Source organism: Patiria miniata, unplaced genomic scaffold, assembly GCF_015706575.1.
Source record: "Patiria miniata isolate m_02_andy unplaced genomic scaffold, ASM1570657v1 HiC_scaffold_27, whole genome shotgun sequence".
NCBI classification, from domain to species: domain Eukaryota; kingdom Metazoa; phylum Echinodermata; class Asteroidea; order Valvatida; family Asterinidae; genus Patiria; species Patiria miniata.
In genome coordinates this window covers 3,970,408-3,988,563 of record NW_024037066.1, presented here as the reverse complement: position 1 = coordinate 3,988,563, position 18,156 = coordinate 3,970,408, and the positions used below count along the sequence as shown (strand labels likewise).

The following is an 18,156-nucleotide window of genomic DNA, read 5'->3' as shown; positions in this document are numbered from 1 at the left end:
ACCTTGCTCCAACGCAGAGGTTTCGGGAACCATTTTCATGTCAGTAAGAATCAAACATGGCTTACACACTTCTCCACATGGGTGAAACTAAAATCCAACCCTGGTCAGGACCCAGGGTGAGAGACTCTACCCAGGGTAGAGCACCCAGGTAGAAAAGCCCAAATCTACAGCCGACCCGCGTACACCCCGGTATAAGTGTGGACAGCATGCCTTGCCTACACAAGACCAGTTCCGCTGATGGTCAACCCGAGTTGATGTCAACATACTTTAGTTAGACAGTAGTGCGAAAAAGCCCTCACTTTTCATTTTATTGTTTGAACTTAAGTCTTTGGAAGGGCACAAATTACCCAATTGATTTGACCCACATTCTTAACTGTGACACAGATTCGCCGTTAATATCGCTGCAAAATTTTATATTAGCACCGGAAAGTGATCAATCATGATCACGTTTGATTAACGAGGTCTGACTCAGTTGTTAGCTTCCTCTCTCTGCCTGAAATCAACAAGGGGTGTCCCCTACCCTACCTTGGAACCAAAGAGGAGTGACGTGGGACGTGAAGGGTGATCGAACAATTCATAAAAATCACCGAGAAATATCTGGAAACATGTTACAGTTTCCACATCGGGACAGGAATTTCACATTTGACAGAAACGATGCATCATTATTGTGGAAACTTCCGTCTATTTATAAAAACGATGACAGTTTGTCAGTTTCGTTCTGGAAGTGATTGGTAACCTGTGTCCTAGTTTCTGTTCATTAATGGAAACTTATTCATAGCTACTTTGGCAATGTTAAAGGGAATGTACAACATTTGCTTTTGCTGCAATTTTCAGAAATAAATGGATTTGGAGGATTAGTTTTTTTTTTTAGCAAATATTGTTAAAATGACTTGTTTCATGATTTGGGCTTGTAGATGCTGGAAAAACCAAGAAAACCAATCATGTGCTTGTAGTCTGGTTCCCTGACCCCCATTTAAGATGTAACAGAGCAATTTATAGACTTTGGGGAATTGTAAGGTCAGAAAATCAGTCTAGCAGGCTTATACCCCTTCACAGGTGTGTAAAATACCCCTTCACAGGTGTGTAATCAATTGCAAAGAAAACAGGGAATAACTACTTATTAAAAATTAGGAACAGTTTTTGAGAAAAGCCAGTTTTCTCCAATGCTGGTTGGCCGACCAACGTTGGAAAAATCCCATTTATCTTGAAAATGACAGCACACCAGGAGCCATGATTTTACAGGATGCTTTAGACTGTCATTCCCTAACAATCCATTAAGGTATTTCGTGATAATTTGATCATTTCGTTTTGTGATGTTTGCAAATGTTGTATCTCCTCTTTAATTTTGGGCAATGTCATTTCTTCAGAGCTCACAAAGTATTTCCATAGTACATGTACAGTATGTACAATTTATGTTTGTAGTTATGAGTGAATGAGTAACAAATTAAGTGTTTTTACAAAATGTAAGTCACTTCTTTCAAATGGAGGAGCCCTAGACACCTTTTCCTTACCCTTGCAACCCCAACCCGCCCATCCACCTTCCCCATGTGTTCGGCAGGAACCGGAGCAAACTTTAGGGAAGTCAGGTTGGCGTAGCGGTACTTTCCTCGACTTCCACCACTGTGACCCACGTTCGAATCCCGCCTGGGCCAATATGTGAATTTGGTTTTCAGTCCCTACCTGATTCCGTGGATTTTCCTCAGAACATTCTTCTGGGATTTTCCTCTCACAGCTAAAACCTTAACTTCTTCACATTGTCTTCTCTTTACTGGAACCCATGGGAGATCAGTGGATTCCACTGAATGGGTTACCCAGTTAAAATAAGAAATAAATAAAATAAAATAAACAAATAAACTTCACATAACTATTCTGAAGGAGTTATGAAGAAGAGTCAAAAATATATATGCATATCATAACTCTGCTTTTATAAAGTGCAATATGTCTCAATTTTATCTCAATTGAAAGGGAAAAAATATGACACATGACAAATCACAGCTGGCTTGTCTTACCCATAACTGACACAACATTTTTGGGTTCTTTGAATAATTCAAAATATTAGTGAGTTGCCTCGGGCAAAATTTATTTTCTGGATAAAACTTGGAAAGAAGGAAAGAGGAGTAGAAGTCTAACACATTATAAACTGCTGTTTTTTCACCTTGAGTGTTAGTGCCGACAGCATTAATTTCCTCCAATTGGTCTTTGGGAATTAAGGGTAATTTTTTGTAATTACTTGAGCAATGAACAATTACCTGTAAGACAACTTTAATTAACTTATTTTCATAAGTGGTTGATTGATTGAATGGGGTAATTTTGACAGCCAATATTAGCACACACAACTTTTCCCGTGATTTTCTGTTTTATAAAGAACTAAAAATAAAGTTAGGGTTTCGATTTACAAATTTTTACAGAAATACATGTACAGTGTTTCCGGAGAATTGATTATTTTCTTTCCACTTTCAGTGTTTGTAAATCCATCTGCAATTTGGCTTTGTGCGGCAAATGTTGATTTTTATTGAATAAACATTGAATGGATTTGAATTTGTGTGTAAAAAAATTGCTGTTACTAATGGATTTCTTTTCAAAGAACATATAAGAAATGATAATATGTCTCACTGAAAAACAGTTTTTCTGATTAATACAGACATTTTGAGAAACAACCTTCATAATTTTCCAATTCAGGAAAAGAAACAGACCAGCTTAAAATCAACAAACTGTGATCAGAATTTTTTTTTTTGTCAGTAAATAATTTTTCGTCGATTTTTTTTCAGATTCCAGAACTGAGGGATGACATCTGCATCCCAGACTACTGCTGTCTCCATGACAACGCAGAGGATGCGGGAGAGAATCCAAACCCATCCTCTTCAGTCCAAGCAGACTCTAACCCTGACACCGAGACCGATGATCCAGACAGTAACGTGGACATCAATGCCTGGTTTGGGCCGGCGGGCACCGTCTCCCCTCTCCATACCGACCCTAAGCATAACTGCTTAGCCCAAGTCGTCGGCAAGAAGTTTGTCCGTTTGTACGACGAGGCTATGACGCCCTATCTATACCCTCACGAGGACCGTCTTCTCCACAACACTAGTCAGGTAAGATCTTGGATCAGGGCCTTAGCAAGCAATTGAAAATGGGTGTCTTAATTATCAGTTCAAAATGTTTCTTTTCCTTTCCGAAGACAGTCGGTTTTATCTTCCCAAAATTTAAAAATATAAAAGTGTCCCTCTGAAACTCATCTATCAGAAGCAAAATTTCTTGTTTTTGAGATAAGACTCGGTTTCTGATATATCAAGAACTTTATTCAAGAGCGTAACATTTCAAAAGTGAAACTTCCAGACCATTCTGACAATAACCAAGACATCATAAACTTCTCAATGCATTCTTGTTGAGTCTTTTATGGCCCCCAAGATTCCTTTAGAAAATCACTCCAGATTTTCATCTGCGTGCATGGATAATATCACGCTCCAATAAACTGAAATTTATGGAAGCATTGTTAAGCGGGCCTGAAAACTGCCAAAACCGGTTCCTCTGATGTTTAACTATCTGTCGGACATTGTCCAGGTGATAAACTTTGAGACTTACTAAATTAAATTATTAGATTCTTGACACTTCGGTGGGCGATTCACAGACAGGGATTGGCGGACAAATTTAAATCTAATTGGTTGAGATCATGTAATTGATCACAAACTATTACAAATGATTAGGCTTTATAGGTCTTGACAAGTGATAAAGTGTGGCTAGAAAATTTATTGAAAGTGGTTGACAATTGCACAGTCACTCACTGCACATTGCTGCATGCACTTCTGGACTCAGTGGGGTAGCTTATGCGCAGTTGCCATTTCCAAGCATGGTGGCACTATGCTTATGCGCACGTGCTCTTAATTTGAGACGCATTTGTAATTTGAAAATTAGACAAACCCGATGGCAGCCATTTTGTGCGGTGGCACCAGGTTCACGCGAGTCGCACTCAGGTAGTAGGTACGCACTCTGGGCTCCTTCGACCAACAGCAGAAATGTGAAACATCAGTTATACCATGTAAAGACGAAGAAGTTTAAAGTTTGTTTAGAAATCCAAGCAAAAAGCCAAACTTTGCATTCGTCATCCAGAATTAGGCAAAGGCGTAAAAGAGTCTAAGTCCTCTTTTTCTAAAGTCCTCCTATCTCAATAATGAATCCAGCCCTGTCAATTCTATCCCATGTCTGAAAACCCTGGCCAGGCCCGAGTTTGAACTTCGGTGACCCTCTGACAATTGTTGATGTCCTTTTGTGATTTCCACGGAAATGGCGCCAGCTTTAGGTGATCAATGGTAGTCATCCCATCGTCTGTCCATTGACCAAGTGTCAACCGCTCCGAATCATCAGGCGTCAGATTAAATTAGGGCCGATTTGACTGATGAGGCTAAACCAGTTCAATTCGCAGAAGTCTTTGTGATTCACTCGCTGCCTTTGTGGTTTCCTACAATCAAGGCCCTTTCACACTATCCAAAACTCTCCACGTTTGACCATGGTCCAACACAGAGATTTTGGGGACACCTTTCATACTTAAAGAATCATGCACGACTTATACAAGGGTCCGGTGCTTACACGGATAACTAAACTCCAACCCTACTATGGACCACGGTTGAGAGGCTGTGCCGTGCAAAACAGCCATTTTGAATCAGGACAAGTCCAATAATTCGCGCACGCTGTTCCCATGCGTAATGAAAGTTTGACCCTCTAAGATACATGTATTCATGGATTTCAGTGGTTTTGATTCTACTGTTGGGCATCTGCAGGGAGAATTGCCACAAGAATTTTATGTTGTTAGTCTTTGCAATGATTATGTAATTAAAGTAAAGCATGGTGTTACATATGGGACAAAAATGGGACCATTTCTTGGACTTACCCATCAGTTGAATAGACTTGTACTCTCTGGAACCAGCTTTACTAGCCTTGCCGTGCCTTGTTTATTCCTCCATTGTCTTTGTGAGGCTGGCCCTCCCCCACCCCTCACCTTAACCTGCATGATGTTTGTAGCTAGCTCTTGTCTGTCAGACCCCCCCCCCCTTCCCCCCCCCCTTCCCCCCCCCCCCCCCCCCCCCCCCCCCACCGTTAATTGACAATCCATTCTGACTCATTCGCCCCAGACATATCCTGCGTGGAGCAAATAAAATTAACAAATGTAGACAATGAGTGCATTACAAATCGATTCTTAATTAAGTTTCAGAAAATATTATCGACGTTTTTGCATCCCTTTTTCAGGAAAAAAAATGCACTTTATTCCAAGAAAATTAAAAACACCAAATATGGGCAAAAACATGTTTTTTAGTTTTTTTTTTAAATAAAATAAAATTATTGCACCTGCCCTTGAATTTTCAAAACAGAGACAGTTTTTTCTCAGTCCTTATTCCTCCAACTCTACCACAGCAAATGACCTTGCTCTCTAGTCCACAACCTTCCTCTATTTACTTAAAACTCATTTATAGAATTTTTAAGATGGCATCAGTGTACCATCCGATGTAAATCTTCATCATGTAGACTTAAAGTATCCACAGTCATACTATTTTTGTCCTTGGAGTTTGTGATAGGGATATTTATTTGTGGTGAAATATGTGCCTTGGAAAGTGAATCCAGAGTATGGCGATAATAAGGATGTAAATCAGTGCTGGAATGCGCACTGTGTAAATCTTGAGCAAATGTTTGAAATATGAAATGTTGTTTGATTCTTACGTGATACTGAAGTCCCTAGTCTTTTTAAAGGTTACAGAGTAGACCATTTGTAATTTTTGCATTTTTTCCCCTCTGAACCAACAAAAGTGCTCAAAATCTAAAGAGGGATGCATATTTAATCTGATGGAGTTCTAGCTCTGTGAATACTGTATGTGTCGACAAAACAGGCCAAACATAAACACAATATTTTAGATCTCGATTTCAATTCCAAAGTTGCCGAGTCATATTTTGAATTGCGCCCTCACGTGACACAATCCCGAAATCAGCGTTCAGGACATAATTCTCATTCAGCCGGTCATCACCCATTCACGGATTTGCCCAATTGCAAACCAACTACAAATTAGAACACTTGAGGGGCAGATTCATGGAAACTTCCAGAAATATGTCACTTGACACATCTTTGGAAATGACCTTCTTTTGTTGTTTTCTTCAAAATGACACCATGCCAGAAGGGAAAAAAAATGCACAGGGAGTTTAGTGTCATTACTATCTTTAAACCAAGTAAGCTTTTTCACAATAATTTGGTCAGTTACTTGTTGGATAGCTGCAAATGATCTACTCCACCAGTACCTTTAATACCACATTAGGATTGTTATTGTTATTGTTAAGAGAAGACCACTGATGTTGTAAAATGGGAAAATTTAGATTAAAAAGGTGCTAATGCCTTCAAAATATTGATGCAAAATGTATCTATTTTCAATACTTGTAAGATGAACTTGATGAAGTTAGAAGTTACCAAGTGTGCACTTCACCTAATTTTTAATCTTTTTTACAATCTGACTTGACTGAAGTTTTTCAAGCCTGCCTCAAGCTCTATGAAATGTGGCACATTTTTTTCAGTGCCAAAGTCGAGTTACGGAAATATGTCGACAAAATAAACGTATTTTGTCCTCTGGTAAACCCAGCTTATTTATGAGTTAGTGTTACATCTTAGAGTCCCTTACAGCTTTCAAAGTAACACCTCATAAGCATACACTCAAGTTCCCGAACATTTCTTTTTCCTCTCGGCCAAAAGCAGCTCGGATTTTGTGTTATCGACAAATCTGGAACAGCTCTGCACAATTGGAGTTGAAACCGGGAGAAATTTGACAATAAATGCGTCAAAAGTCGGCGTTATGTCCGCGGGTTATCCTTGTCGGAGTCAGTAAGTGAGGGATTAGTAGAAATTGACTCTATCGCCGGCAGACACTTTGGAATCAGTCCATTATGCACCACACAATAGCCACACCTGGTATAATGACCGGGTAATTGTTCCGCGGAGCTAGAAGGGGTTAAAAAACAGGAGCGTCGCTTAAGGGGGTGAAAATGACCTGACACGGCCGGCCTTTTGAAATTCCAACAACAAGACGCCAGTCGGTATATCCTAGTATATTTTTGTCTCTCACAGACATGTACTGTACATGTACTTTTACACTCTGGTGTGTTTCCAGTTAAGCATCAGACAGGTTGCTTTGAAAGACCATCTGTCCTTTGTTCCAGCTTTATTTCTGCTAATCAAGAAACAAATTACTTGTGGTTTTGTACCTGTTGATGCAAAATATCCTGAAGGGCTAATTGTAAAACTGACTATTAGTGCTTTCAGGTACGAGGGAATTGAAAACTACATGGCCTTGGCAGGATTCGAACCATGGCCTTCAGGGGACGAGTTCAAATGAAGAACCCGCCAAAACGAATGCCTGGCTGTGCATTAATATGTTAATAGTTTATGGGGAGGGGGACTAGGAACTAACAATTTTTTTTGTGACACAAGCTAAAGAAAACAATTCTGTAACATCCCCCAATTTGCTCCATGGTCTCTGGCTGCAACTGCATTAACTCGCTTGCAGGTTATTAGGTTATTCTTGGTTCATGAATAACCTGCCCATTTGACCGATCAGAGAGTTCCAAACCTATTATTTTTTCAACATTACAGCTCTGGAGTGTTTTGTAATCCTTCTACATGTACCTATACCCAATCGTTGTGGAGCCTGCATTGCATGCAGCACCTCGCTTGTCACTTTTTGCTGGCTTGACTGTGAGTTGAACGGGAACTTCTGGTGAAATCAGATTATTAGGTTTGAAAAAAAATTGGGATAACCAGATTTTGAAATCTCTGATATCTCCCACCACTATTAGGACCCCCCCCCCCACCAGCCCCATAGGAAAAACTCTCATATTTGAGTAAATCATACTACATTTCATAGGATGTTTGAAGGACTTGATATTGGGCTTTGCCCTTCAGTGATTTCATGTTTGTCAGTGGGTTTTTTTTTCTGTATGCTCACTGATTTCTAAGAGCTCGTGTGAAAGATATTTACAAGCTAACTCAGATGGGACTCGAACCCACATTTGTGCGTCTAACCCAATTGAACCTATTCCACCCTCTTTCCTCTTCCTTGCCCCTCCCCCTCCAGATTGCATCAATCTGTGATTTATGATTGTATGACAATATTATTCAATTCAAGAAAGAATCCAGACACTGGAGTTCCTGCCATTGATTTCACTGCATCATATCGCGACATGGAATTCATTAATTCCAAATGTTTCCTTCTAAAGTGACCCTTCTCTGTATTCAACCCAATCCTGCAAATTGAGGCTTATGGGCTCAGCGAGGGCAGTTTGCAACCTTAGTGACTTATGACTCATTTTGTTGGAGCAGGTCGCACATTTGTCTTTATGTCTTGGGACCATTTTTTTAAATCGAGGTAGACAATTGTGATGGATGCTAGACACATTTCCTGAGGAGCAAACCAAAACAATTGTGAGCAAATTGGACCTGTTCCTCAAATCCATTAAAAATAGTGAATCAAAGGAAGTGCCGTAATTCATAACACAAGTGCCATTAGCTAAATAAGTTTTCGTTAAACAATAGATCCTGGCATAAAGATCCGTATTATGCAGGTGACCATTATACATGTAGGTCCTTGAAGTATGAGCCCCATGCACAAGAACGCCCTCACCCCACCCCCCCCAACCCCTCACCCCCACCCCCCACCACCCCCCACCACTGATCTCTATATAAAGACTGGATAGCGGATATGCATACAACATTCACACAGTAGACTTTGCATATTGACCAATTCGCCCCCGGTCTCACGAAGATGGCCGCGTATAATACGAACGTTCTACACGTAAATACGCGCGCGTTGTATCAACAGTTGACGTGCATTTTGGTCACGTACACATGTTATGATGTTCTAAAAGGGACACATTTCCGTAGTGATTATTATTTCAAAACGCCGAAAAAGTTATATTTGCGGCATTTTAGTAACCACGACGTTAGAAAAATTGTAGTTAACCTTGGTCAGTGATGTTGGTCAAAATATAAGTCAAGTGAACCGCGACGTTACAAAAGAAATCATGCTGTCTATAAAAACAACAACTTGTCCTTTGTAGATCACCAGCCGGTCTCACCAATATGGCGTCAAATTTGTACATTGTGCGGCTCTTTATTAGCTATCCAGTCTTTATATAGAGATCAGTGCCCCCCACCCACCCCCTTTGGTGAAAATGAGAAATAGACAATAACTTGAAGGACTGTTGGTGCTGTCTTGCAACACACATACTGGTATTTCGCGTATATTACCCATGTATATACATTTTAAATTGTGTACGTGAGTTGTAAACCAGCCAGATGTCCTTTACACCCTCTTACGGATAGCTTAATAAATAGCGCCCCCTATTGTTAACAGATGGAGTGCAGAGCATAAACTAGACTTAATTGCAGCAATTAAATTTGTCAAAATTCATTTAAAAAAACCTCATTTTCAACATCTCTGAACCCTTAAACGAAATATTTTTGGTTGGACACAGTCACCTTGTGTAACTTGGCACCCTCTTTTTTGGTCATTATTTGGACAAAGATATATGCTATAGCAACTACAAATGCACCATCTGTGCACTTCAATGTACCTTTGAAATTTACCAAAGCTGATAAACCCTCTTTGAATAAGATTTAACCCCAAATTTATCCCGGGAAAGTTTGTGACGAAGTCTCGCTTGATGGCTTTTCATTGTCGCGCATGAGAAATCAAGGATGAAACTTTACACATCTCTTTAAGTTCCGACACAATTACCCCACAATCGCCCACCCCCTGTCTTTGTCAGAAATCATTTGTGAAAAAACAAAATGTAAATCCACATCTGTTTGAAGTTCCTGGTCCTGACAATTGAAATCTCTTCTTGATCAACAGAGCATACAGTCAGAACTATATTGTGTCAACAACAGTTCCCAATTTTGTTTGGATGGGAAAAAGAGACTTTTTGTTTACTTTTGATCTTTTCCAAATTTTCTGATTCATTTCCTTTTCTGATGCAAGGGAGTTGACCCGACAACTTCACAGCCAATTCATCAGACGCAAGCCTCATTTTCTCTTTCATTCCAAAAAAGTTTGTGACCCCAAAAATGTGGTGTTCCAAACTCTTCAAGAAATGTCTCGGATTTTCCACATCCTGTATCAATCGGGGAACAGATCTCGAACTATCGGCAAATTGCCTTGCAAAGAAAGAATCAGAAATCAGTTCTGAAGTACAGAAAGGCAAAGTCCAATTAATGTTTTTCACAGAAAAGTTTTAGTATAAAGCACAGTGGCTGTGTAAAGGTCACAGGGGTCAAATGTCATTCCCTTGAGGTCATTTGCACTTCTGTGGTCACCATGGTTTGCTCGACAATACCCCTGTGGTTCCTGAGATCTTTTAGGGTTTGTGTTTACTTACAAAGTGGTGAAGCTTCTCCCTACAATATTTGTTCTAAGAGTGTAAATTGAGGTCATACTGTCAGGTGGTTGGGTAACTATTCTCAAGAGAATGGTGCCTAATTTCATCAATTGATGGCTGTTCTCCCATTAGCATATTTGTATTACATTGTACTGCACTGTATTTATTCTTTAATTGACCGATAAAACCATGGAGCGTTGGGATGGTTTTGGCAGTAAAAGGATTAACGGATAGGGCACTTTAGGGAAGTACACGGATTAATGGGTTAGACAGTGCAAGCAAAGAAATTCTGCTCTATCCCTGTAAGCACCGAATTTTCAGTTAGTGGTTGTATGCATACCGGTATGACCCAGCTGAAAGTTCTTACTATAAAGCCATGAAAGTCGCTAGCCATTAACACAGAATTCTCTGCTGTATTTAGCAAAGATTTTTGGCTTGTATTATTGAAAGCAGGGCCTTCACATTTGGCTGGGTCGGGATGGCCCTCTTGGTCTGCAATCGTAATAGGATTTGTCCATAATTAGTTCTGTTTTTTTTTACGAAAACAAAATGCTCATTTAGAGATCAAGGCCCACTTTCTCATTTTAAATGCATTCTGTTAAAAGTATGTGGAATAGCAACATCTGAGAGCAAGTGATCAACTAAAAATGACAGGAAATGCCCTCATCCAACACTTAAGGGTCTTTTTGTGCACCACCTTTATAGCTCAAAGCTCACAAAATGCTTTGTAATAGAATTCTCTTTCTGTTTGCAATAAATTTCAAATTTTGTTGTAACTTTTTGTAACTTTCTTTCTAGGTTGATGTTGAAAACCCAGACTTGTCCCGCTTCCCGCTCTTCTCCTCAGCCGTCTTCCAAGAGGCTGTCCTCAATCCAGGGGAGATGCTGTACATTCCCCCAAGATGTTGGCACCACATCCGATCCCTCACCACCAGTTTCTCTGTCAGTTTCTGGTGGATGTAGCATCCCCTCTCCTCGTCCATCTTCCAAGAGGCTGTTCTCAATCCAGGGAAGATGCTGTACATTCCTCCAAGATGCTGGTACTACATCAGATTCCTCACCACTAGTTTCTCTGTCAGTTTCTGGTGGACGTAGGATCGCTTCTCCTCATCCATTTTTCCAAGAGGCTGTTCTCAATCCAGGGGAGATGCTGTACATTCCTCCAAGATTTTGGCACTACAACCAATTCCTGGTGGACGTGACTTGCATATCACCTTGGAAACGTGGTCAAATAGTCAAACTTCCATTCGTGGACAAGGTAAGAATTTTCACATGATAAAAGTTTTTAATTATGTTCTTCATTGATCATCAATTATTATTACCCCTCGACAAAATGAAGGGTAGTCAAAAAAGTGTATATGTATTTGGCTGCAAAGTCAAATTTATTTGTAGACAGTGCTGGCAAAATTTGATAAAACTATTTTCAGAAAGTTCTGTAATTTTTTTCTGAAATTTTTTTGTAACATTAAAATACGGCTTGGTGCTATTGCTGAGGAGCGACTTTTTCTTTTCCAATATTTTATTAAAACCCTTTTATGGGATTGTTGATTTTAAATTTAAAAATCTGTTCCCCTGAAAAACATGACTGGTGCTTCAATATTTGATGTTAATTTTAAAAATAAATATCAAGCCATACATTTGACACGTATCGTACAAATTAATACTAGTGTTGAAGTCAAGAGTTATAAAAAAAAATCACACAAATATTCCATTCATTTTACTTTTATTTATGAAAGTGAAATATACATCAAGCCATGTAGTGACGCCCACAGATATCGTACAAAGACTATTGTTGGAGTCAAGGTTTTTGATCAAAATTCACAAAATAATATTTTATTTGTTTAGTTTTAATTATGAAAAAAAGAAAATATATCAAGTCACGTATTTGACACCTGCTATACAAAGAGATTGTTAGAGTCAAGATTTATTATAGAAAATAAACTACAATAGCATATTAAAATTCTAGGAAAAAGTAAACTGACCAGCATTACTCCAAAAAAATCTGTCAATCATCACCGGTCAATGCACTGACCCTGCAGTCACTCAGATGATCCCATGGGTCAACTCGAGCGACCATCGAGAGGACAAATATTGACCCAGACTTAAGCCCTCTTCTGCTACGAAACCACATCAATGGTTCCCCTTTCAAATTGCTTCAACCCCATCTCTCCGTCCACATCATCATTGTTCTCATCAATGGTTCCCCTCTCAAATTGCTTCAACCCCATCTCTCTGTCCGTTTTGCGCCCCATTCCCCGTTGGTTCATCTTTGTAGTGTGGTTCTGCAGCAGTGTGCTGTATAGAACCATGAGAATAGGTAAACAGTATTTGACAGGTTTGCAAATGGCGGGAAGTTTTCAACACTTTCATTTACGTGGGTCTGAGAAACAGTGCCCAAAATGTGAAGTAAAAATACAACCCCCTCCCAATAAAAAATGCAAATTTATATGAAATTTAATTATTTTTTTTTATATTTTTTTTTTATACTTCACAAAAAATTCATTGAAATCTTAATTTTGACATCAAATGACTCAATGTGTACAAATACAAGTATAAACCATTATTTTCAAATGAAATCATCCCCTATTTTAGTTTGAAACCTTTTTTTCTTGCATTTGCATCCTATTGTTAACATTTGCGCAATTTTACAAAAATCTAATCTTTGGGATTTTTTCTATTTCATCTGGCCTTCAAAACAAAACTCATGTACATGTACTCCCAATAAAATAAAGTTAATTTCCGGTTCAGATTTTCTGTAAACTAACACCCGCCCCACCGCTACCTCAAAAAACCCTCAGAAATAAGAGACATTTCATTGAACCCACAAACTGGGCCTGTCAAACTAGGCCACGGTGTTTTCTTGTGGATAGTGTGCTACTTTAAAATCTTTTAGAGTATACAAATTCGAATCAAGGGACCCAGAAACATGTATTTCCCCGCCTGTGGCCTTTAGCACTCTGTCCATGGACCAGGGGTGTCTTCAATGGGTGCCAGCTCGCCCTCTGAGGGGTCACATAAGGTCAGGTCTAAAAAAACCCATGACATTGACAAGGGAGATTCTTCACTGACTGCTGGCCCCAGATTTCCCTGGGGGGACAATGTGATCTATTAGAAGACCCAAAAAGTCAAAGGGAGTACACTGGTCATTATTCATAGAACTTGCTTTAATGGCCTGTAAAAAGGTGTAGTGGTGTGAAGAGAATTAGCATTTGAATGGTTAAAGGTAATAAACTGGTACAACATTTGCAAGCATCAAAAACGAAATTACCACATTATTGTGAAATACCTTACTTGACCGTTAGTGAATGATAGTCACAAACATCCTGTGAAATTATGGCACCTGGTATGCTGTTATTTTCAAGAAAAGTGGACTTTTTGCATCAATTTCCAACGATGGTTGGCTGACCATCGTTGGAAAAAGAGTTAGTCCACATTTTGTTTGAAATCGGTTACACATCAATAAATGGGTACAACCCAGCTACTCAGGTTCCCTGAGCTGACAATTCCCAAATGTCTATAAATTGCTCTGTTTCATCTGAATTAGAGTCAGGGAACCAAACTACAAGAACAGCATTTTTTTCTTGGTTTTTCCAGCTATGAGTATGAACACAAAACTTTAAACAGGTCAGTGTGACAATATTTGCTACAAAAAAATTAAGCCCCAAATCTATCCATTTCTGAAAATTATAGCCAAAGTAGGCCTACATATTGTTTAGTACATTTAAGAAAATTATAGGCTTCTCTAATTAAGGAATTGCAGATTGTAGGAATTATTTAGGATTCTACATAATTATGTTCAGTATACTGAGTATAGGGTGACTTGAATTTGAAATAAAACTGGAACTCAGTTCTATAAACCTAAACATTTCCTGAGGCAAATTTATAAAAAAATATGCCTGTACTTGTCCATTTCATCCGAGTTACAAGGTTGTTTACACCATTTGGCAAGTTTGTATATAGGTTTCCTCTCGCATTCACAATTTACCTTCTTATCACTGTTCTGCAAATTCATTTTGCCTTTTTAACACTGTTCTGCAAATTCTCTACTGAGAGATGAAATCTCCAAAACAGTTTGAGAGACCTCTAAGCGATTGACATGAGCGCTACCCACACACATGTTGCCTGTATGCTCTTTTTACCGCCGGTAACGATCGTTCTCCGTTTCACCAAGCGCTGACTTCCTGTTTTCCCTCTCCCCTCCACCTTCGCCTCACTCCTGTAGAATCCTAATCCCTTTAGTTCCGTAGTTCCGCAGAGTAAGTCTAGTTTCCTGTCTTTCTTTGGGTGAACTGAGAAATTGCAAGACTTGATCTCTTATCAGATTGTTTCAGTCCGGTCAAGTTTGAAGTACCGGGTAGGGGTACATCTGGAACGGGGCTGGCCTGGATTATCCATTTTCCCTAGGAAAGACTTGTACATATTGTGGCATCAGTGCAACAAGGTCGTAACTCAGATTTCTCTCATCATGAGTAATTCCCATTTAAAGTTTTTTTAGCACCATTTAAATTTTTCATTTATATGAAATATGCAGAGTATATACATGTACATGTAATATGACAAAGTGTGATAGTATGACCTTGTTTCAATCCACAGTATTTTCTCAGAATTACTTTGGTTCAGTGCAGATATCCCAAAACTTGCTAACCTTGCCATATTCTATTTATTTTTTATTATTGTTTATTTTTAAAAATTCATAAGCAAAATGTGTGAACCGCTATCCGGTTCGTTAGTGACTTCGTCATTCACGCGCGCACACATACACGTTTGTTTATGGTGTAAATCGAGGATTTTGCTCCTCTTCCCTTTTCCTTTGTTTGTACTCTAAACTTTTTTGCAACAGCTCCATTGGTTTTGTACACGTTTTCAATCGAGGTCGTCCTCGATTTGGTTCCTGTCCTCGATTCACCGATGATGTTGCACATGTGTGTCCTCGATTTACACCATATACAAACGCCACTAAATACATGTACTTGCGCCCATTGGATAAACACTCAATTATGTTAACTTCCAGTTCCAGTGGTTTCAATGCTATTTAATGTGCAGTTGGCGTGTTTTAAAGTGAAGGGAAGTCACACTAACGAACCGGCTGAAACGCATTTGTTTCTGTTTAATGTAGATTTCCCAAACTTCTTGAAGTTGTTTTTAATAAAAGTTTCTCAAACTCTTGAACCACATCATGAACCACGGTGTGCAAAATCCATTGAAACACTCCCACAGGCTCTCTCAATAAGTTTGAAAGTGATTCTGCCAACTCTATCAGTCCTAAAATTCTACAAAAAAACCCTCAACATCGAAGTGATTTGGAATTCTCCAGGACAATTTGTATACAAACATCCCCAAGGTGTTTTGCAATTTTTGCTTGTGATTGCACTAAGTTGATGATTTAATGATTATTTTTACATATTGTTTACCACATTTTGTTTAGTATCCTTTCCCTTCTTTTGATGTATTTCCCAAATACCATACCTTGTGGACCCTGGCTCTGTTCCACCCACCCTCAGGACCAAATCAACGGCCATGTTTACATGCTCCTGTGATTTTGTTTCTTGCTTGAGGTCTTTCGAGAAAACTAAGCATCCTTACGGAAGTTCTGATGGTAGCGATGTCTGAGGCTTGCCCCACGAGACAAAGACCGTCTCAGTATTGCTATGCAGGACTACAAACCCTGCAGCAATTCTCCTGCTGGAAGTTCAACCTATATTGCTTTAAATTTAAAAAAAATTACTGATATCATATGATTTTTATCCAGGCACTCAACTATTCCTCGGATTAGCTGATTTCCTCGTTTTTCACTTCACACTTATGCCATTATAATGCTGTAGGCCTATAAAGTCTTGTCAAGCTAAGAATATCCTCTCTTTTTTGTTATATCCCAGTTGCATGCCTCTAGTCCCATACATGGTCCAAATAATAACTGCATTAAAAAAAATGCTTTAAGCCAGAGTCCATCATTTGCAGCTATCCAAAAAGTAACTGGCATAATTATTGTTGAAAAACAAACTTCGTTGAAAGATAGTAAGGGAACTAAACTCCCTGTGAAATTATTCTAGTGAAAAACAAAATGTCTTTGCTGTGATTGAAGTGTCATTTGTTTTCTTTAAAGATTGTTTGAAAATCCCTTGGTACAAAACTATGGCAAATACTCTGAGACTTGTCTATGCCCTATGAAGATGTGCATCTTTGAACCCTCACATTCGGACACATTGATTTCCCATTCTAATCTCTGATCCTGAGTGTTTCTGCTTGAGAAAAGAAGTTTTCAATCCTCCAAAAGAACCAGGAACTAGTGTCTTTGCCACACCATTTATTCTTCAACTTTTTTCTTTTTCTGTTCTATTATCAACAACTTAGACCTCTAAAGCTGCCATTGTACGCTACCATTTGTAAATACTTCAAAGTTGGCTGCTTCGCACTCCATTCAGAGCCCGTCACAATATTGATACAGTTAGCTAACCCCTGTTAACACATCATCCCATCCTTAATCCGACCTTCTCGGAAGAATCTCCTTCCACGTCAAGAGAACGTCTTGGCTTCCGTAGCTCGGAGCTTGAAACAACGCGGAGAACAAGCAAGGCTTGTGTGCAAAGCCGTCAAGTATCCCATAAGCCCTTGGGCTTTGCCCTTTTAACATTTGCAGTAATTTATTCAGATAATTGTAACTCCCATCTCGCTTATGGGATGCAACTAATTCACATGTTATCTTTAGGTTGCTATGGCTGACTGACGACATGGCAACCAAAACAAACCCCAAATCTATCGCATTTCCTATTTTCACTGTACTGGAAAGCAGCTTCGCAGTCAGTGACCTTCTATAGTTTTTTTTTTTAGCCAAAGCGTCTTTGATTGATGGATGAGTTTGTTAATCTAGCTGAAAAAACTGAAAAGCTTGTTTTGTCGGGAATGACCAATCTATGGAATGCTTCATTGGTTAGTTTACTGGATTAATGTCAAGACTAATTTATGACTATTTGTTTGCATTTAGTCTGGTGTACAGGGGTCTCAGTATAGATGTAAAATATACAAGAATGGAATGGGTACAGTCTCCTTGTCCTGCAATCGTAAAACTTGATTGAAATATAGGTGGTGATTGGTTGGGTGGTTCGGGACTAGAGGAGATGTGTTCAGGTTCTTCTAATTTTATCAATCATGAACCTTAGGCTAAAAAAAGCTACTTTTCACAACCTGTATATTTGTTTTTCTTATATCCAAAAATATGTCAGTTTAGAACTGCTAACTTAAAAATAGCAGAACAGGAAATTTATTAGTTGAGTTTCAGTCAATCTCATTTCGGTGTGATGCTTTCACTGTGCAAGGGGGCATCCTTAATAGATGAAAATCTGGATATAAACATCCTTAAGTTCTGATGTCCCGTTGTCCCCCTTCTTCCTCCCCCCCCCCCCCCCACACGGTTCTGATGCATTATTATATTTTCTCCCATTTTTCTGACATATCTTCTTTCCTGTGTTTATCAATTAATATCCCAAACGTCTTAATACACAGTCTGTGATTTCCTCTGGATTGTAGTGATTGAAATGTGAATGGAAATTGGTATTGACGTTAAGGTCACAATTTCAGGAAATATCTTTCAGAATTGTTTATTCTTGAAATTATGCCAGTCAGTTATATCTCCTGTTTGTCTCTAAATCTTTAGGTTGTGTTCTCGCCTTACTCTTAAACCTAATCTTTAGTTGTGGATTTAGTCTTGTTAGCAAACGCCTAAAGTCTTGCCCGTAGCCTGATCTCAAATTCTTCCGC

At 39.0% G+C, this 18,156-nt stretch overlaps 2 protein-coding genes across 2 annotated transcripts in view; both read left to right on the top strand.

The window, feature by feature from the left end:
• Positions 1–56: 56 nt before the first annotated feature.
• LOC119734570 (lysine-specific demethylase 8-like) lies at positions 57–11,388 on the top strand. The gene is made up of 3 exons (XM_038208106.1): positions 57–116; positions 2,769–3,089; positions 11,200–11,388. Exons 1-3 carry the CDS (start codon positions 57–59, stop codon positions 11,362–11,364), a joined length of 546 nt encoding a protein of 181 aa, XP_038064034.1. The 3' UTR covers positions 11,365–11,388.
• A 163-nt stretch (positions 11,389–11,551) lies between these two features.
• LOC119734293 (epidermal growth factor-like protein 7) overlaps positions 11,552–18,156 on the top strand; it is a 51,012-nt gene continuing 44,407 nt past the window's right edge. The window contains exon 1 of the mRNA XM_038207713.1: positions 11,552–11,659. The gene's annotated coding sequence lies outside the window, so the exon portion shown is untranslated. The remainder of the gene's footprint in view (positions 11,660–18,156) is intronic.